The sequence below is a fragment of the Pagrus major genome, chromosome 21 (assembly GCF_040436345.1).
Source record: "Pagrus major chromosome 21, Pma_NU_1.0".
NCBI classification, from domain to species: domain Eukaryota; kingdom Metazoa; phylum Chordata; class Actinopteri; order Spariformes; family Sparidae; genus Pagrus; species Pagrus major.
This window is the reverse complement of record NC_133235.1, coordinates 1,795,679-1,818,130: the sequence shown is the minus strand read 5'-3', so window position 1 is coordinate 1,818,130 and position 22,452 is coordinate 1,795,679. Positions and strand designations below refer to the sequence as shown.

The 22,452-nt window shown below is 42.7% G+C and overlaps 1 protein-coding gene across 1 annotated transcript in view; it reads right to left on the bottom strand.

Annotated features, from left to right (window-relative positions):
- Positions 1–203: 203 nt before the first annotated feature.
- LOC141017205 (phospholipid phosphatase-related protein type 4-like) overlaps positions 204–22,452 on the bottom strand; it is a 131,415-nt gene continuing 109,166 nt past the window's right edge. The window contains exons 7-12 of the mRNA XM_073491856.1: positions 12,805–12,940; positions 10,559–10,781; positions 3,979–4,594; positions 1,790–1,943; positions 889–1,249; positions 204–762 (exon numbers count right to left, since the gene is read on the bottom strand). Of these exons, the coding sequence (XP_073347957.1) occupies positions 204–762; positions 889–1,249; positions 1,790–1,943; positions 3,979–4,594; positions 10,559–10,781; positions 12,805–12,940 (2,049 nt within the window). The remainder of the gene's footprint in view (positions 763–888; positions 1,250–1,789; positions 1,944–3,978; positions 4,595–10,558; positions 10,782–12,804; positions 12,941–22,452) is intronic.

Sequence of the window (22,452 nt, the reverse complement as noted above, 5' to 3'; positions counted from 1 at the left end):
TGGGATTCTCTGGATACACAATTAGCTATATTGTGTCAGGGCTGTCTGTGGCCATCCCCTAATTACTGACCCTGGGTGGTAGACAGATTTTCCTTTCATTTTTGTCCCTGTCTGATGTTCTGTTTGGACCAAGCAGCATCTCCAGTGAAGGTAGCGGACATTTGTACCATAGGTGTTGATGGATGAACTGAACACCGAGTGCATCATTCTTTATAGGCCAACCCCAGAGTAGGAGGTGGAGTGTGAGTCAGGATGGGGCGGGGTAAGGTAGGGGGAGGGGTTGGGCTGGGACGGCCAAACATCACCTGCCTGTTGGGGTGGTTGGGGTGCATGGGGTGGATGGGGTTTTCTTGAAAACTTCGAAGGTTTTCGTGGAAGCGGTTGCTGCTTTCATTGTCGAGGCGGTTGCTGTCGTCACACAGGCGGTGGTTGTTGTCGAGCTCAGGGGTGGGCCCTCGATCGGGGATGTGGACCATGTGGGAGCCACTCTTCCTCCTCAGCGTTGACTCACGGCTGGACGAGGCGACAGACTGGCAGTCTGAGCCGCCGTCACTGCTGGCAGCTGTTCCCTCTACTGGCGTGACCCTTATGGTGGTAATGGCCTGAGGGTGGGGGTGGAAGGGAGGAGCAAAGGTGACAGTGGGGGCGAATGGCATGTTGGAGTTAGCAGAGTTGGGGTTGAAGTTAACATGAGCGTTGTTAAAGTTGGGGTTATTGGGATTGTTGGGGTTAAAGTTGGGGTGCTGGAAGTTGTTGGGGTTAAAGTTGGGGTGCTGGAAGTTGTTAGGGTTATTGGGATTGTTGGGGTTAAGGTTGGGGTGTTGGAAGTTGTTAGGGTTATTGGGATTGTTGGGGTTAAAGTTGGGGTGCTGGAAGTTGTTGGGGTTATTGGGATGTAAGGGATGTAAAGGGTGTATAACATGTGGATGGTTTGTGTATACACCCCCCCCTCCCCCTCCCATTCCTCCACCCCCTCCATCTCCCCCTTCACTCTCTGTTTCGGTCCCTGTCACACTCCTCCGCCCATCCACTGAACCTCCATCCCTCAGCGAATCACAGCTGTCTGTGTGTCTGTTCAGGTCATTGAGGGTGAAAGTTGACTGTCGGAGTGAAGCTCGTTGATCTGGTGGTTTCCATCTCCAGGAGCCACTCCCGTCGGTGCTAGGAGGTTTCACCACAGGTTTATGTGATCTGGACTCTGGGTGGGCTTCAACACGGACTATACTGCCACTTCTCTCCAAACCTCCTCCTAAAAGACCAAGACAAAGGAATGACTCAATAATCGCCTTCTCCTCACAATTATAATCATAACCTAAAATGTTTAAATCCATAAATCTCAATCTCAAATCTTCCCATCCTTCATGCTGTCCACACTAGAGCTGTATAATCAAAATCACTATATGGCCAAGTGCAATATCCAAAACACAAGAGGCTGTAATTATTTGATAAAGGTCAACTGTGTGACCAACAGCATTATAATTAAGTAGCTGCAGAGACGTCTACAGATCTTCTTCTGCAGATGTAAGAAAACATGTTTGTTTGGCTCAGACCCCAACAAATGTCACATCATCAGGATTTTTTCAGAGAAAATGAAAATTGTGATGCAAAAATGATTATTCCTACTCATCATGAATCACATCCCAACATCTGTCAAAATAACCATAAAATGAATTTTGACCATATGGCACAGCCCACGTCCAAACTATATACAGTTTGATACTAGGAAGGATGTAAGCCGGCTTGTTTCCCATCTCCCAGTCTGATATATATCTATTTTAGAGGTACAGACCTCCTCCCACGGCTCCAGTGGTGGAGGCCGGTGGTGAAGGGTCCTGGTCTGTGAGAGCTCGGTACCGAATGGATCCCGTGCAGCTGACGGTGCTGCCACCATCCTCTGACCGAGGAGAGTGAAGCAAACCCTGCTGTTTGGATAAGGCTATCACCTGGAACAGGAGAATAACAGTGAAATGTGAGTTATTCCAAATGTTGGTGCTGGGATACTTACTCATTTACAAGTAAACCTGCCCTTTCACCACCCTGATAAAAAAAAGCACAGAAAAGGCACTACTTCCTACAGAAACTTAGGAAGGCTAAACTCTGTTGCCAAGTTCTGGTCAACTTTTACAGAGGAGCAATAGAAAGCATCCTGACGGGAAACATCACAAACTGGCATGGTCCATCACGGCCCAGGACAGGAAGGCTCTACAGCAGGTGAGTAAAACCACCAGAACATCACTGGTACCATCTACAGAGCATCAGTGACATCAGTGAAGTGAGACGTCTGCACAGAGCCCAAAAATACTAATACTTTGAGACTATTGATCTCATCAACTCTCCATCATGAAATAAAGTTTTCTTGTGTAGCATAAAGGGACTACAGCTTGCATTTAGTTGTAAAACCCTGTGTTGTTGAATGACAATAAAATGAACCTCGACAGGCTGAGACGGCAGCTGTCCACAAAAGTCTCCATTTAAATTATCTGATCACAATTCATGATTGTTGGATAAGCTTGTGAAGCAAATTGATTCCAGTGGTTCAAGAATCTGGGTGATATCTTGAATCACTTCAGCACTAAAGCCCTTTGTTTTCTTGCACTAGTCCGTTTGGAGCAAACTCAGACCATCACAGTGAGATCAGAGCATTAGCAACACTCAATCTTCCAATGTATTTAGCCCTGTAAATATCTGTGTATCAGTTTTCACACGTGTTTCTGTTTCTCATTTAAGCACAATGGGCTTATTTTTCTCAAGTCTTTTCAAATATGTTTTAACTACTGTGCATTACTGAGGACAGCTTCAACATGAGTTATAGCTTTTAACTCATGTGTTTGTTTGCAAGATCAAGTTTTGCTCACGGCTGTGTACTTGGTGTAACTAACATTTATTTTTATACCAACTGAAGTCGACGGTTCAATGACTGAGCAAATCTGTGAAGCTGTTTTTAAAAGTTCACCTTTAGTTGAGATTATCTGGTAACACTTGAAGACCTCATGAAGACCACAGCAATATAGCATTATGGGGGCCTTCATAATAAATTATAATGTATTAATAATGCTGACTCATTTACACACATAATGCATTCTGATACACTACATCAACAGTCATAAAACATATGTGTGACTTTTTTTCTTGACTTTTAATACATTATGAATACCTTTCTTCCATTTACCTCACTCCAACACTCTTCATGCTTTATTGCAGTTCTATGAATAAAGTTTATTATCATTACACATTTTTTACTTTTGTTTTTAGCTTTTAGGGCTCACACACACCAATGAACCAGCAGCGACGAAAGCCAATAATTGAGTCGCCACACGTTGCCTGTGTCTCAGACAAAAAGTTGCACTTAAACACACCGCAAAGACTACAGCCGACAGACAACTAGCTTGTTCGTTCTGCAGCTGTGTGACAGGAAAAACTCTGCATACCACCAGGTGGCGGCAGTCTGTGTTCGTTATTCAAAAGAGGGAACTGGAGGACTGAGGACTGCAGCTATACAAACTGGTGTTATGATAAAACAGCCTTTGCTTGTCATTCTCACACCACTCTTGCTTATATAGCCACTTCAGATCAAGACCTTCTCTGATCAAAAGTTGCTAACGGCACTTCTGAATATGCAGAGATGAAAAATAAGAAGAACCACACTAAATGGGTGAAATCGTGGATTCTACAGCAACAGGCTCGAAGGGCTTTCCCTTATTTTTTCTTTTTGTCTTCTCATACACTGATTTGCTTAGCTGAACAGCCAATCAGAGCGATCCCTCCCACCGGGACTAGTGCCAACGGTGCAGGAAACAACTAAATCCACAGATGCTCACCGACCGCCCAAACATTAGATGATAGCCAACTGCCAGCCTGGTGTGTCAGGGTCCTCAGTGGAGAGCTGCTAGGACAAAGACAGACATAACAACGAGGCGAGACGGAGAGGTCTAACAGTAAACAAGAAGTAGGACGCAGTTGTGTGATATTCATCCTAACCTGCATCAGTCGGGGCTGTCCTCCTGCACTGAGTGGCCTACAGGGGATGGTCGTTTTCTCAGCCACTCTCAGCCACTTTTCTCTCACTGACCCGCCCCCGTCCATAATGCTGTCTTCTGATTCGCTCTCCTGATCCCTGCTGGTGAGGTTCTCCTCCTCAGGAATGTGAACCAGCTGAGAGGATCCAGGCCGGGATTGGATAGACACTCTGGCCCCACCAGCCAATCCGGTGCTGCCATTAAGGGCCAGGTGATTAAGACTGGCCATGGGAACAGAGCTTGCTGCCAGCTTCATGTACTGAACTGGGATGGGGACCCCAGAACGCAGCTCTGTTTCCTGACAGGTGACTGAAGGCAGGTGTGTTCCTCCGCGGAGCTCTGCCTCCAGGCCCATGGCAGAAGGCTCAGAGGAGCAGCGCAGCTCCATGTTCCTCTGCGGAGATGAGGAAGACGTTGGTCTTATTCCATCCATCACCTGCAGGGACAGCTTCCTGTTGTCATTCTTATTCTTCCATTGGCTGAGCAGCTGTTTGGATCGGGTTGAGTCCATTGATGCGTGGATGGAGGCGTGACGTCGCGGAATTCGGCCCTCATCAAATGAGGAGCCTCCGTGGGACCTAAAGTAAGAGGCAACCACAATGTGATTAGCTGAAATTAACAACAAGCACAACAGAAGATTAGTACAGAGCCAAGCGGGTGTCATGGGGAAAAATTAATCAATCATTTGTGCATATATATTAATAGTGGAGCTATCAAATAAATAAAATGTTCTGTCAGGTTCATGATCTGAGAGCACAAATGACTCATTTAATGACTCAAATAAACAAATTGCTTCTTAAGTTGATAAACTGTGCACACAAATAACCATTTTGTGACCTTTAACTCCTTCGAAGCAGAGGAGGGCTTTCAGGCACAACTTTTACCAAAGTGCATGGAGGAAGGAAACAGACTTCACTGTTCACCTCACTGGCCTTCATCATGGTCATCATTAAACACATCAACAGGATAAATATTCAAAAAAGGTGAAAAAAAGAATAAATACGACAACCAATCATACACATCCACACACATATCAGCCAGTACAGATGTGGTGAGGCCAGTTGTTGTCCTGGACTGACAGAGAGCGTCAGATAAGTTACATGTTATTTATGATGTTCTATATACTGTAAGTGTTGCTCTTTAGACCTTTATTTCCTGAAACATATGAGAAATTGTTAAAGATACTGATTACAGTTATGTTATTGGAATTCCTGGGCTTAATAATCTAATTTTCTGAATCTACTGGCAATTTTGAAGCTAATGGTAACTATAACACAGGCATACGGAGCCCGTAAAAGGACATGGGGAAAGAAAAAAAAACTTAAACGTTTCCTGGGCTCACGAGAAAAGTTTCTTGTGCTCACAAGATACTTTCTTGTGAGCACGAGAAAGTATCTTGTGCGCACCAGAAAGTTTCCCGTGCGCACAAGAAATGTTTACGTTTTTGTTTTCTTTCCCCGTGTCCCTTTACAGGCAGAAACAAAGAAGACAAATCAGCCTCCTGGCCTCTCTTTCAAAAGCACTTCAGACTTGGTGAGGGAGAAAATGGGTATTTTCCTCTTATTACATTCTCTCTAAAGAACAGAGTCACTTTGAGCTAATGAAAAGTTTTATGATTAAATTAGAGCCCAGATTCCCAAAAAGTTGAGACACTGTAAAACAAATAAAACACAATGCAATCGTTTGCAAACAAACCTGTTTACTGACAACAGTTTAAGTCCATACAATCGTGTTCACAAAGTGGTGAACCTCGCCTCATCCTTGCTTGTGAACGACTGTCTTCCATGGATGCTCCTTTCATACCCCATCATGATACTCTCACCCAGGGCCAGTTCTTGGCATCAGCCATATAAGTGGTCGCCTAGAGTGCCACATGCTGGATTAATGCATTAACACATTAATGCCCTTCCCTCATGTTCTGCCTTGAAAATAACAAATGCACAAAGAAAGAAAGAAAGAAAGAAAGAAAGAAAGAAAGAATAATAAACTTTGCATCCCTGTTGTTCCTCATCATTTGACCTGGCCATGACCCTGGCCTGCACTTGGGATGCCGTGTCACGTGAGCACTGACTGTGCTGCACATTGAAAGTGGGGGATGGGTTACCAATGCCCATCTCAGGTCAGAGTGAGAGAGCGACAGGCCTGACTGACAGATCACAAGAGGCAGGTTACAGGCTATTTTTACATTTCATTTTTTTCATCGTGAAAAGGTCCAAGCTGTCAGGTGCACAATTTAGAAAACAGAAAAAAGAGGGGGAGGCAAAGAAATGTCAATATAGAGCAGTGTTTCTCAAACTTTTTCAGACCAAGGACCACTTAACCCATAAAAAAACACTCATGGACCACCTAACTCAAAATAGCCTCAAAACAATATGCCAACTTCAGTTCACAAATTACAACATAAAATGACAGTTTTACCAAAGATACAGGTACTTTATTTTTGTCACACAGCTTGTACAGTGAGATTCTTTGTATTTAACCCATCCCTCAAGGAAGCAATATCATAGTCTCTGTACTCACTCAGTTTTTTTGTCATCTTAATGAGAAGAATGGTGCTGCTTTTTTTTCTGGGCCATGAGTGAAGCAATGTCTGGCTCCAAACTGGACAGTTTCAGTCTCATATCATAGTCCACGTTAATCCGGTTGCGCTGCTTTGTTTTCAGACCAACAAGGGAGGAAAATCCAACTTCACAGTTGTAGGTGGTTGGAAACGGCATCAACAGTTTCAGAGCAGAGTCAGCCAGCTCAGGGTGCTCAGGCTGGATGTGGAGCCAAAAGTCAGTCAATCCTTTCTCCCTGAAAGTTGTCCTCAGTGTCCCATCTGATGCAATGTCCACAAGGCTGTCAGCCTCTCTTGGTGAAAGGATGCAACTGTGCTCCTATCCTCGTCCTCTCCAGCAGTGAGGAGAAAATCAGCAAGTGTGGGAAAACTGTCGAATTCTCCGCGATCGAGACGGCCACGCCATAATTCCATTTTCATGCTTGTAGCTTTAATTTTGTCTTGGACATTGAAGATGGTGACAGTCTTCCCTTGCAGCGCCACATTCAAAGTATTGAGAGCGCTGAAACATCAGCCAAGTATGCCAACTTTGCAAGCCACTGGAAATCATGCATTCTGTCATACAGTTCATCGCTGTGGTGCATTAATAACATTACCTCATCTCGCAGTTCAAATAGACGGGTGAGAACTTTACCACGCGACAGCCAGCGAACTTCAGTGTGGAACAGGAGTTTTGTGTGTTCGCTCCCCATTTCTTCACACAGAGCTTTAAAAAGACGTGTGTTCAGTGCTTTACCTTTGATCTTGTTGACTATTTTCACAGATTCGTCCAGTACTGATTTTAGGCACTGTGGCATTTTTTTCACAGCCAGTTGTTCTCTGTGGATGCAACAGTGTGTTGCTGCTGCAGACGGCGCTACTGCGCGAACGCGCGCTACCAGTCCTTTCAGCTTTCCAGTCATTGCAGTTGCGCCGTCGGTGCAAATGCCGACACATCTTGACCAGTCCAGGTTATTCGTCATAATGAAATCATTGAGTGAGTGAAAAACTGCTTCTCCTGTGGTGTTGGTCGGCAGGGAACTGCAGAAGAGAAAGTCATCATGCACTCCACTGGCATAAATGTATCTCACAAAACACAGCAGATTTGCCTCATTCCCAATGTCGGTAGATTCATCCAACTGTAGTGAGACGAACTGGCTTTGGCGCAAACGTGTCACCAGCCTATCTTCCACGCTTTCAGCCATAGATTTGATGCGCCGCTGGACGGTGTCATTGGAAAGAGGAATCCTGTTAATTTCGTCGCTGGCTTTCCCCCCAAACAATATGTTAGTCATCACCTTTGTAGCTGGTTTAACAAAATTTTCACCTATTGAATGAGGTTTTCCAGCTTTAGCGATCCAGAGGGATACCTTGTATGAAGCCTCAGTAGCCTTAGCATTTTCTCCGGGTGCAAAAAACTGTGAAGCCTCTTTCATCATATGCTGCATGAGTTCGTCGCGTTTCCTTTCAAAAAATCCAGTAGGTTTCCCCATGTACTCCTTGTGTTTAGTTTCCAGATGTCGCTTTAACTTTGCAGGTTTCATAGCCTCGTTAGCTAACGTTTCATAGCACAACACGCAGTGTGGTTTAGGATCCTCCTCGTCGCCAGTCCAAAAAAACCCAAACTGTATGTCGTCGCTGTGGTATCTTCGTTTCACCTTAACGGTGGATTTTTCACGTTCATGACGAGTTGGCGGCGGGGTCTGCTTTGACGCCGCCGCTGGCGTTGGACCAGCATCCTGGGACTCAACAACTTTTCCTGTCGAGTCAGAATTTTCATCTTTTCATCATTTCTTTTACGTGACCCGGTCCTAAGCCACTGATCCATTTATAACTCGTTTCCGTGCTTGTTCACACCATACATCCACGCTTTACACCGCTTTGCACAGTCACATTCCCAGTTACGGCAGCAGGGTCACACTTAATTTGACGTAAACCGGTTGCGGTGTCGCAAACCAGTCCACTGCACTGCTCAAGTCAGACAATGCCACAAAAAAATATTTTGTGATTTTACATGCTAGTTTATTTGATATTGAAAACAACACATATATGTATGGCAGTTTGAGAAACACTGAAATTAAAACACTGACATAAATTTTAAAACATGATATGTCACTTGTCACCTCGCGGACCACTAGGGGTCGCTCACGGACCACCAGTGGTCCGGGGACCACACTTTGAGAAAGTCTGATATAGAGGTATGTCGTCTTTTAAATAATTTTAAAAAATGCTGCGTTGAATAAAGACGTTTCATTTGCACTGGCCAACTTAAATTAAAATAAAGCAAAACTAGCTAATAATGCTAGATAATGAAGCTATGTTAGCTGCTAAGGATGTTTATGAGTCAACCCTGTTAACTTATTTGGCTGCTGCTGCTGCTGCTGCTGGCTGTTCAAATTAAATAAATCTTATTTGTACAGTGCCTACGTTATATGAAGTAGAATGACAAAACAGACTTAATGCAGTGGTAACAGTATGTATGGATGTACTGTATGTTTGAATACAGCTGCAGGTCAGGCAACAAGCAGCAGCAGCAGCACCACATCCAGCATGACACCTACCTCCAGCGAAACCTTCACTGGACCTTTTATATTCTATTTTCATTGCACTGTTTTGTATTGTTTGACCATAACTTTTTAATGCATGTTGCGGAAGCTGTCAATAGGATGTTTTAAATAGTTGTGTAAAACCTGCACTGGGACTTTGATTTGACATTGTATTGTTAGGCTCCAAATCCTAATCTGGCCTAGGCCACCAAAATGGCTAGAGCCGGCCCTGCTGTCACCTGGTACCAGTGAACCTGTTTACCTGTAGTCTGTAGGTGTTTTTGGAGCATTCCATCACTTCCACAGCCTTTTGTTGCTTCTGTCACAACTTGTTTGAAAAGTGATGCTGACATCAACTCACAATATGAATATATTTACAAAAATCAATTAAGCTGAGGTCGTTTTCTATCGAGTGCAGGTCAGAAAAGGTCAGTAAATTGTCAGATTCTGTTTTATTTATGTTTTCCACAGCGACCCACCTCCACCTGGCTTGGTGAATAGTTAACACGTTTGTTTTTCTGTGCAGCTCTTCCCCATTTCAACTCTATTTTTTTTTAAAAAGAATTGGACGAGGAGCCAAACAGGACCATGGGACAATTAGTCAATACATGACCTCCACCCACCAGTCACCACTGACATGTCAGGCAGGTTTCCAGGATCAAGCCACTTGAACAACTCTCATTTTACAATATGTGTAATAGCACATACAATCATTACTTATATCCCCTTTTGTCCTTTTTTTTGTTTGTTTTAAATGGTGCAGTCAGCTCCATGTTGAGGAACTCCAACACCTGTGTGTGCTCCAGGACAATGCCAGAAACCCTGACATGCCTCGAGACCTGCGGGTTTCTATCAGTGCTGCTTTAGTGTGCTGCTTTCAAAGTATTTCAAATTAGTTGTCCTCTCAGTTACACCCACACAGATACATCAACAGCCATTCCTATCACATCTCAAATCCCTTTGCTTCTTCCCCCAATGTTTGTACCACAGACACAGACGACAGGTGAGCAGACAGATTGCTCACAGTGATAGAAGCGCTGAAAATGATGGAGGTTAAACACACAGGCAGTAATATTTTCTCCATGATTTGACCACAGAGTGACAGACAGCCGTGATGAGACTTGTTAAGAGACAAACATGAACTAAACCTGTCAGTCACACTTTCTAACTCTGCTGGAGCCGATACTGGTTGACTCAGACACTGTGTGGGATATTGCCACTAAATGAAGGGGTGGGCTGAAGGACTCATAATCAGTTAGATTGTCACATGTCACAACCTGCAGTCTCTACTTTCTCTACAACACCTGCAGTGGTTTTGTCTACTTACTTTTCATGCTAAAATGTCATCCACAAGGTAAAATAGAGCAGTTAGCCTGAAAGCAAAGCAGCATTCAACAGCACCTTGTTTTCTCTCCCAAACCAAACCTGTGAATGAAGTCTGTATCAGAGAAATCTACCTGGGCAGTGTGCTGCTGCTGAAGGTCATGTTGTCATGGTTACCCAGAGGACTGGATGGAGTTATCGCCTCCACCTCAGCACTGGCTCTCTTCATAGACATAGAGGGCTCTCGGTAGGAGGAGCTTCGCGTCAGTATGGGCTCTGGTCGGTTGGGGGACAGGGTGTGAGAGGAGGTCCTTGTGATGATGGGCTCTGGTTGGCTGGGAGCCAGGGTGTGGTGACCTATAATTGGACAAAAGGGAGAGGTCAAACTAATAATCCACCCACCCACCCATCCATCCATCCATCCATCCATCCATCCATCCATCCATCCATCCATCCATCCATCCATCCATCCACCCTCTCACGTATCCATCCATCCATCCATCCATTTTTCCACTGATTCAGCATAGGTTTAGCAAGGCAGTCCAGACATCCCTCTCCTCAGCAACTTTTTCCAGCTCTTCCTGGGGGATCCTGAGGTGTTCCCAGGTCCAGTGAGATATATAAACCCTCTAAGATCTTTACTGGGGTCTCTTGGGCATGCCCAGAAAACCTCGAAAGGAAGGTGCCCACAGCACATCCTGATCAGATGCACAAACCACCTTAACTGGCTCATTTCAGCGCAAAGCAGCAGTGACTCTACTCTGAGCTCCTCACCCTCCTTAAACTCCTCCTCTCTAAGGATGAGCCCAGCCACCCTGTGGAAGAAACTCATTTCAGCCACTTCTATCCCCGATCTCATTCTTCATATCTGTTTGAATTCTGAAAAGGTGGTTTCATTCAAGTATTCTTCTTATGCAACAAGGTATATTTAGGTACAAGTTAAAGGGGTACTCCACTACTTGTACACCTCAGAATTAGTATAGTACGACTCAACATGACAGTCAGGTCATGACTTCTGTGGCTCTGGAGGAGCTTTCAAAAAATAACCCTGAACATGTCATCAGGTCCTCGTTTGGAGATTATAATTTTTCTACAAACAAAAAGCCTGCCTTACAAACTGAGGATGTGGAATTTAGACATATACCAAGTGTGGAGTGTCAAAGAAAGACACTATTTGATTTGCATTGTGGGAAAAGCAGGATCCACCAGTTTTAGAGCCTGATCCTTAAGGGACTAAAAGTCAGGATATCTTGGCCTCTACTGCTTCGATTTAGACTATTCTTTTTTTTGTTGTAACATAAATCTTCAGATGCACTGGGACACATCATCACTGAAGAAACTTGAGGTCAATAGGTGATACGGTTCTCAGACATCCTCAACCAACACCTGCACTCCATAGCTCGCTTTGTTTGATCCATAGTCATCTAGACGATCTTTGTCTGCCTGTGTGCCACATCTGACAGCTTTTGTTTTCATCGTCATCCCCAGTAGACTGAGCACTTTGCTAAGGGACTAGCCACCTTCCACCAGCGAGCACTGGGCACTCCACCCCTGCCCTGGTTTTCATACTTAGCCCCCTTCATCACATTGCCATTTTCCATCCAGTCTTGGTCTAGGAACACTGATCTCCAGCATGAGCACTTGCTTATTTAACTTTAACCACAGGACAATGCCAGGTCAGGACATCAAAGGCTGCAGGATGCCATATTGACAGGTCCAGGCTTTGAACTTTCCAGGTAAATCTGATTTGTCGGATGTTAGCCAGGACTCCATTGAACACCAACATTGCTCTCTTGAGGAACTCCACCTATCTTGAATCTTAAACCAATACTTTCCAATGGAAACAATGTCATACAGGCATCCTGTTGCACTGAAAATAAATATGGCCAATAAGCATAGTTTAAAATGAGCAGTTCAACACTAAATGAGCCAACCTCTGTGGATGTTGACATTATTCTCTTACCAGCGGCACAGCAAGCAGGAGACAACAGTTTAACTATTGTCAAGTGTGTCATACTTTTCTAGCCCACTCCTGCCATGACTGGCTGTTTGTTTTAGTCAGAATAAATGATTCAAATGTCTGAGGTCGTGGATTAATACAAAACAATTTTGCCAGAAAGGACCCACAATTTTATGTCCTGCTCTCTGTGTAGATTAATGACAGGACAAATGTATTTCTCCTTTGATTTGGTAATTACGACACTTTATTTCCTTGTTTAAAGTCAAATCAGTACACAGTGTGACTGTGCTCATGAGCATTAGTGAAGCTGACCAGTAAGGGTGATGTCTAGCATTTTTTCTGAAAATGAATTTTAGTGGTTGACATGTCAGGGTGATGTAATCTGTAACTCAAAGAATCATCTGGCAGGCAGGCTTTTACCTTGGTGACTGTTGCTAATTGCTGATTGGCTGACATTGGGTAGGGAGGAGAGGGGGGGCTCTCTCAGGGTTGGGGGAGGTGGTCGACTTCTGGACCGATCCTCACTGGGCTGGAAATTCCCCACTGCGTACACACCCTGCATATAAACACACACACACACGCACACACACAGTGAAACATAGAGGAGCACACAGCAAAGGCACAAGCATAAAAAGAGTTTGGCAAATCCAGTTTCAGGTGGCAGCCATGTCAGCCGGGAAGTCCTGCACCAATGCCTTTTTAACGTCACAGTGAAATGGCTGTTAGAGCATCTTTATGTTCAGTCATGAGATGTACGTCCATGTGAGATAGAATATGTGGGCAGATTTAAATCATATCCCTTTAGAATTAGACCTCAACCACATTCTTTGTTTTCAGTTTTACAAGCTGAAATCCAAACAGTCACCTACTCCTACTATGTTGAGGAAGGTTCTCAGTCATCCAGGTCATGGTAAATCTAAATGCTGTATCGTAGTCAACTGGACGTGTTTCAGTTTCTTGAAGACATTTCACCTCTCATCCAAGAGGCTTCTTCAGTTCTAACTAACAGGAGGAGTTGCGGGCTTTTAAACTCTGTGTGGGAGTGTCCTTACACGGGGTGGGAGTGTCCTTACATAGTGCGGGAGTGTCCTTACAGAGTTGTTAAGGACACGTGTGAGCTCTGAGTTTCAGACTCGTTGGGGCCACTTGTGGGTCGTTGACCCAACCGGCCTTCATGTGGGTTTCTTAAGGCTAGGTGAGCCCAGGCTTAACAACCATTCACACCTGGGCTCACCTAGCCTTAGCTTACTTCAGCAAGCAATCAGCTGTTCTTACTGTATCATAGGCATACAGTATTTGACGTGTGAGAGAGTGTGATTCCCACACAGAGCATATTTAATAATTATTAGGCTGCCATATTATGAGGTCATCAATATTATGCTTCACCTTTTAGTTTTTCAACAGTACTGCATGAAAGTGAAAGTAATATGGCCGGGGAATTAATGATTTAACAGGAAGGAAAAAACACACTAACAGCGTCTATATACTATTATATTCTAAGAGCCGTTTTCTTGTTCATTATTGCAGTTATTTAAATGTAATTTCTCATGCTGTTAGTTTACTGCTAGACCACACCGTTCAGTGGAAGTTTACCATAAATCTGAGAGCCATGTTTTTTTCCACAGTGAAAATGTTACTTTTGAAAGGCTAAACGCTAACAAATATGGATTGAAGGAGAATATTTTGTTAGGTAAAAACATGCTCCTATGTGGATTTTGGAAATTATTACATGAATCTTTTTTCAATATATTTTGACTTTTAGACTTTTCAAGTGCTCTGAAATTATTACAAATGTTCGGATTACACGAATCAGAAGCAATCCTATGCAAAACAAAACAAAGACAAAAACATTTGCTAATTTTTCTGTGTTTCCACAAATGTAGAAGGCACATTAGAGCAATTTTTGGTGAAGGGATGATGATATCTGGTCCCTGTTGAGACAGCCTTGAATGCTCCAGAGATCGTGGGCTTTATCTACGAATACCTGTTGAAGAAAAATGTTTCCCATGGACAGATTTGGGTAGACCACTACATATCTGCAGACTTCATGTGAAGTAACTTCATAGTGTCAAAATTTCAATATGTGTTTAATCACAAAAACAATATTTTCACTGTGGCAAAAAAACATTTGCTCTCGGATTTACACACACACCTGACGGCGTGGTCTAACAGTAATCTAACAGCATGAGAAATTACATTTATATAACTACAATAACAAACAAGTAAAAAAAAACTTTTTTGGCTCTTATACTATAATAGTCTGTCCCGTAGTTGTTAAATCATTAATTCCCCGGCCATATAACTTTCACTTCAATGCAGTACTGTTGAAAAACAAAAAGCTGAAGCATAATATGATAGATAATCTTTAAATGTGCTCGGTCCGTGATCATATTTGTATTTGAAGTATTTGGTTTGAATATTTCACTGGGTGTGGGTGGTTACAAGATGCATGAACTATTACACTCAGGTGACATTTTTTCAGCAGAAATGATTCTCATTGCACACAGAGTTTAAAAGCCTGCAGCTCCTCCAGTTAGTTAGAACTGAAGAAGCCTCTTGGATGAGAGGTGAAACATCTTCAAGAAACTGAAACAAGTCCAGTTGACTATGATACAGCATGATAGATTTACCATGACCTGGATGACTGAGAACCTTCATCAACATTGTCTGTATAATTTTTCTGATATTTTTATCAGAACGCAGTGGCGGACGCAGTGGCGGACGCAGTGGCGGATGCAGTGGTGGACACAGTGGCGGATGATAAAAGAAATGCAATCAGTTTATAAAAGTGTGTTTACAAACATCCTCTGCTTATCTTGGGAGGTGACAGAGGCCAAACACATCATTAGCATTACAGTGCATCTCTTTGTTCTTATTCAGTGGTCTTATTCTGTGCTGATAACACATAAAGCAAGAATCTGTTACTACACTGCTTTTTAATCCCCTAATATGCTATGAGGAACATTTTTCATCTAGTACTTAGCTAAATAGAGAAAGCTTGTGAACTGGAAGTTCCCACCATTTTTTTTTTTATGAAACGAAGGGCTAAAAAAACTGATGAAGCTGTAAAACAAGTTGGTGGGGGAAGATATGTTTCACTTGTCTTGGCGGAGCAGCTTGGGAGATGATGGGAGGAAGGGTGATGATACGCAGCAAGAGACCACAGGTCTTTGTCAGGCTGTCTGTACAGAGGTTGCACGCTCTACCAACTGAGCTACTGGGGTGCATCAATGAGAGACATTTTAATCAGAACAGAAAGATCTTCATTGACTGATTTCATGTGCTTAAACAGACTAAATAAACACACGGTCTTCGTTTACATGACTGAAAAAAAACTGAATAAACAAATGGTCCATTTCAGAATAACATACATATAGTATATTCTCGAATTATAACTATTTTTTTGTGATCAATTTTTTATTGAAAAATGTACAATATATATATATTCACATCAAGTTTTTTTTTTTTCACTTGTACAAGTCACTTGTACATTTTCAGGGAGGTAACAATATTAGAACCCCTATATATATTATATATAGAATAACGCCTTCTGGGGGTGAGGTACATCCTATGAACATACTTATAGTGTATTAACTGATGATTGGGGTTTTTGGATGTACTACTGAGATTTTTCCACACTGTGTCCCAGCAAATCTCTCTATCATTTACTTCATTTAAATCTCTATTCGAAATACCCTCTACTGGTAAGGGTTTATAGGGTCCAGAAATGAATTTGTAAAGTTTAGAAACCATCCCCCGTGTCGGTCCTACTGAGGCAAGTAACTTACATAGAGGGTGTGTGGGTAGAGCTGTTCCCCACGGGACCCCGTATGCGCGCATAGCTGATCTTAACTGCATATAGAAGAAAAAAGATGAACTTGGAAGATCAAGTTCAGCTTGTAGATCGTTAAAAGCTCGTAAACCATGGGCACTATACAGATCTTTTAGTACATTCACTCCCCTATTCTACAATGTGGAAACGAAAAGGGCATATTACCAGTAAGAAGTGAGGAATTATTGAAAATCGGTGTGTGATTATGCCATTTATAATCTGTGCCAACATGCTTCATTACAGTATAGTAAGATGTGAGTAGAAATGAAATAACAGGGCCTAAACATAATTTGGCTTTTTTCAATGGTATGTTAGCATACACCAGGTCTTGCAACCTGTGAGGTAGTGCATATTCTCCTCAATTGGTCTCCAAGAAACAGAGGAACTAGGGTTGAACCATGTAGATAGAGGACGTAGCACATAAGACCAGAAGTAGATTTTAAAATCTGGCAGAGCTAGCCCCCCTAACGTCTTGTCTCGCTGGAGAGTTGTGAGTTTTAGGCGCGGTCTCTTTCCTTTCCATATGAATTTAGAAACTAATGACTGAAGTTTATCCCAATATCCCAAAGGAGAGCAATAGGGATCGTAGAAGAGTAAAAATTAACATGAGGAACAGGGATGGAAATTAGCACCCACCACCCGCCAAATGCGGGTGTATTTGTGTGCTGGCGGGTGAATTGAATCAGTTTACAAGCCACTATGGCGGGTTCATTCCAGTCAGATCTGATCCAATTAATCTTAATGATCGATATCTTGGTTAAGGCATAACAGTGCGCTTTCCACAACCCTAGAGTTAGATCCGGTCAAATTATATGTTTCTGATTGGACCAAAGTGTCCGTTGGACTTCACTAGCAAGCCTTCACTTGGACTCTTCACTGCTACTAATTATTACTCCGCGCTCCGGTCAGCCGAGCCGGCCGTATATAATTATGTCTATGGAGCCGGCTACCCTGTTGCTTGGCAACCGTCGACTCTAAGTTGGAACTATTTATTGTGGCGCACGAATAAAGGTAAGCGAGAGCTACTTTTTTGTCGGAGTTTACAAGAACTGAAGTAAATAAAAATGTGGCGTAACATCGCAGGAGTTAAAAGAACCGCTGAGGAGAGTGTGAAGGAGAAAGGGGAGCCGGTGGGGAACGCCAGTATTGGCTTGTGTAGCTACGAGGAGGAAAATCAACTGATGTACTGGGTCCGTGTATCATCTGATCATTCAATTATTCCAGGTAATGTGGCAAACGAAAAACGAAAAAATTAGTCAATATTTGTTTTTTCTGTTTTGCTGTATGCACCAAACATTGAAAACTGGTGTTTGTTTTCCTATTTTCAGCCCAAAACGGAAAATATAATAAACAAGGAAACCAAAACTAAATAATAAATCTAATTTACATTTTCCGTTATTGTTATAGCCTACCATTTCCCACGGTACATTTCTGCCGTGTGGCCACGCTTTGCGCATGCACAATGTATAGTCGCTCGGTATCCATGGTGAGCAACAACACACTGGTCATTAATTAGAGACATTCATGTTTATGAATGGAGTGACATATCATGAGATCTCAGAAAAGTTGCGAGAAATGGGTGTCCAGCGGCTGAAATCACACAGAGACGCGCATTATCGTCGCAGCAGCGGTTCGTCATTTCTCCGCTGTTGGTTGTTCACATAGAACCAAGCAGCTCTGGCGTAAAAGACGAACCAGAGTATAATTCACACAGAAAGCCGGCGCCGCGGCTCCAAAGGAGGCGTGACGGTACACATCATGATGATGACGTATGTGTTTTTTTCAAGGTGTTCCCCGGTGTCCTCCTGTTAATCTAAACATGTACCTACTGACTGTTTATAATCATATGGATGCAGTTATAATGTGTTGTGATTGGGATCCTGACCCACCAAACATCCTGGAAAATGACAAAGTTACGTTTTTCTCTAAATTACATAATTACATAATCGCCATCAGTAAACAGGACGCTGTCTGACTATTTCACTAGCGGGGAGAGAGGCTGTTTTCTGGGGGGAAAGTTCACTGAGTCTCAGTCAGGAGGGCTGACCGTCGAGGTGATTTTTTTCACTGCGTCAAACACTTGGTAAGTTAAAGTTTTTTGCCGGGGACAGACGCTGTTTTTCGGGCAGAAATAGTTGGTCGGAAAGACACTTCTCCACGAATAACTGCGGTATTTCTTTCCTCATAGAAGTTGCCAAAGACACGACCAGTTACTACGTTACTGTTGTATGGTCCTGTAACGTTGCTTTGTGGGACATTTCTCTATATTTTGTTGAGTGATGGACCTGTTTAGTTATCACACAGTGAACACCATCAGACCGACACACCCTCGCTCCGCGCCGCCGGCTTATCCGTTCACACTGGTTCGGTTCGCCAATACTGCGCCTCTGATACTACCTCTGACACTACCTCTGATACTACCTCTACCTCCAGAGGTGCATCAGGCTCAGCGAAATTTCACCCCTCGCCGCATCTGAAACTTTCACACAGAGGCGGATGCGGAGAATTGGCGCAGGATCCCCGCATGCAAACGGCAGTGTGAATGGGGATAATGCCGCGTCTCTGTGTGTTTTCAGAGCTTCCCTGCTGGACACCCATTTCTCGCAACTTTTCTGAGATCTCATGATAGGTCACTCCATTCATAAACATGTCATTAATTAGAGACATGTATGGCTCGAGTGAGGCCATTAGAACGTGGGACTCCAGTGGTCTACTGGGACTGGACCATAGACTGTACACAGTCAATGGACTGGACCGTGGGACTTTTGGGCTCAGACCGGTTGGTTGTTGCTCACCATGGATAGGCTACCCAGCGACTATACATTGTGCATGCGCAAAGTGTGGCCACACGGCAGAAATGTCCCGTGGGAAATGGTAGGCTATAACAATAACGGAAAATGTAAATTAGTTTTAATTATTTCGTTTTGGTTTCCTTGTTTATTATATTTTCCGTTTTGGGCTGAAAATAGGAAAACAAACACCAGTTTTCAATGTTTGGTGCATACAGAAAAACAGTAAAACCAAATATTGACTTGTTTTTTCATTTTTCGTTTGCCACATTAAATCGAACATGCATCGGACACTCAAAAATCGCTTCACTTTTATCGCTGGCAGTTATAGTGCTACATTTGGAATTGGGACATTGAGGTTAATGGGTAATTGTTCTGTACTGCAGTAAGGACTTGGTGTTTAATAGCTGAACTGTGGTAACTTCTCTCCTTACTTTTGGCAGACTTTTCTATAACAATTTCCACTTTCTTTGTGTGGGTCCAGTATGGTTGAACATAGGGAATAATGAAGTACAGTAAATTCTATAGTTGCAAGTAGATATTGCTATATATTACTAACCTTCTAATCACCTAATGATGCAATTTCCACTTCCTTTGTGTGGGTCCAGTGCAGTTGAACATATGAAATAAGTTGAAGTAGGCTTACTGTAAATTCCTGTAGTTGCAGGGAGATATTGATATAGATTTCTAACCATCTAACCTTCATTTTGAACCACTTTGTCTATTCAGACATCATTTCCTGTTATTTCACGACCTAGTAGATGACCTGATTTACCTGTTTTACCCCTGTAATCATTCATTCGTATCACATAATTACTGAATAATCAACTCTGGTAACAAGTACTGATTGGGAAATACTATGTGCATGTCTTGTACAAGAAAAATATGTTTCTAGGCATTGTACTGTACACATCAACGCTTAAATATAAAAGTGGCTGGTAGATTTTAGAATTTACCAGCCACAGTGGCACGTGGACAAAAAAGTTAATTTCCATCCCTGATGAGGAAGTATATCCATTTTAACTATTGCTATCGGGGCTTGAAGTGAATTTGGAAGATTCGACCAGCGCTCAAAGTCCTTCTCTATCTGACTGTATATACCTTGAAAATTTTTTATTGCAATGGACGACGTGGAGGGAAAAATTTCAACTCCAAAATATCTAAAGCTTTTATCTACTGGTATATGGGAGGGCAGGGGAACTTGAAGTGCAGCTGAGTTTAAATGCATCAGCGCTGACTTTGTCCAGTTAATTTTGTATCCAGAGAGTGAGCTGAATGTATCAAAAGAGGAAAGCAAATGTGGGATTAAGGAACCAGCACTGCCTACATAAAGAAGGATGTCATCAGCGTACAAGGATATACGATGCTCCATGTTACAGAAAGTGATGGGATGTACTGATGGATGTTGTCTTATTTTCTGCGCCAGTGGCTTGACGGAAAGAGCAAAAAGTAGGGGTGAAAGGGGGCAGCCCTGGCGAGTGCCCTTGAAATTGGGAACTGGGCAGAGCAGATGTGGCCTGTGCAGACCATTGCTGAGGGATTTGCGTATAAAACCTTAATCATATTAATAAAATGCATACCTAGCCCAAATTTGTCCAACGTTGTCCAGAGATATTCCCATTCTAACCGGTCAAATGCTTTTTCAGCGTCCAACGATAGAACCGAGCAAGGGGGATCAATACTACTAGCTGCATGAATGATGTGTAACAGGCGACGCACATTATCAGATGCTAGGCAAGTTGTGTATAGGTTTTGTAAGATGTATCTCCAACCGGGTTGCAAGTACTTTAGCATATAGTTTAACATCCCCATTCAGGAGGGAGAGAGGTCTTTATTTAACACATTTAGTTAAATCTTTATTTGGTTTGGGCAGGACTGTAATTATAGCTGTGTTAGTGCTAGAATTAAATGCACCCTTATCAATGGCTGTATTAATCATATCCAATAGTGGTTTGCCCAGTACATCCCAGAAAATAAGGTATAGCTCAGGTGGAATTCCATCCCACCCTGGGGATTTGCTCTTTTTCATATTAACAAGAGCCTTCCTCAACTCTTCTAGAGAAATGGGGGTATTGAGTAATTCTGATTCGTTGTCAGACAGAGAAGGTAGATTGAGATCCTGAAAAAAATCTGCACACGCCTCCGTATCAAGGGAAATTTCAGAGTTGTAAAGAGATGAGTAGAAAGATTTAAATTCAGAATTGATATCAAGTGGATTGCTCAGGGTGCAAAGATGTGTTTTAATGGCTGTAATATTTGAATATTTTTCATGGTTTTTCAGTCTTATAGCTAAAAGATGACTTGGTCTGGCGCCATTGAAATAATATTTTCTTCTGGTCCTGTGCATTAAGAACTCTGCCCTACGTCTTAACAAAGAGTTCAACTCAGTTCTTGTCACAGCTATTCTGCCTTGTAATGCCTCAGAATATTTGGCTTGTTGTTGCGCCTCTAGCTGAGTGAGAGTATTCACCAGTTCGGTTATCTTATTTAGTCTACTCTTATTAAGGTGGGATGAGAATGAGATTGGAGGAGGAGTCCCTAATACAACCCTTTATAGCGTACCATAAAAATCTAGGATCATCTACTGAGCCTGCATTAACATCTATAAGAGTGTTTAACTTTTCTTTGAGAAAAGTGCAAAAATCTCCATTTTTGAGAAGTGAGGCATTGAACTGCCAATGCAGAGCTCTAAGGGGTGTACCTAGGAGTGTGAAGTGCGCTGCAACAATGCTATGATCTGATAAAGAACAAGGCTTGATAACAACATCATGTATTTCAGAAAGGGAAGTAGCTGAAGTTAATATATAATCTATTCTGGAGAAACTCTGATGTCTTGCTGAATAAAAAGTGTATTGTTTAGATGTGGGGTTGATAGTGTGGTAAAGGTTTTGTTAAGCTAAGTACTGACAGAAAGTTCTGAAAGTCTTTTGATGCTTGTAGCTGTGTGGCCGTGGAGCGCTGAGCAGATTTGTCCAATATCACATTTACATTACAGTTCATGTCTGCACCAAGGATAAGCGAGAAGTCCTGAAGGTGCAATAAGACTTCTGTCAAGCTGGGAAAGAACTCTGGTTCATATTGGGATGGAGCATAAACTGAAATAAAAGCAAATTTGCATCCAGATATAATAGTCTTAATATAAGAAATCCTACCATCCTCACTACCAAATTGTCCAAGTATAGTTATTGCGAGGTTACGTCTCAGTACTACTAGTGACCCCCTAGTTTTGGTGTCTAGTGATGCTGAAGTGGCCACATAATAGTGTCTGTTTGAAAATCGGCGGACATCTATAGTTCTTAAGTAGGACTCCTGTATAAAGGCAATGTCCACATGTTGTCTGCATTGGAGGTCTAAGCAGGTTATACGCTTAATTTGACCATTCAGCCCATTTACATTCCAGGGTGGTTGACATGAACTCAAATCCAAAGTGGAAAAAAATATATTTCT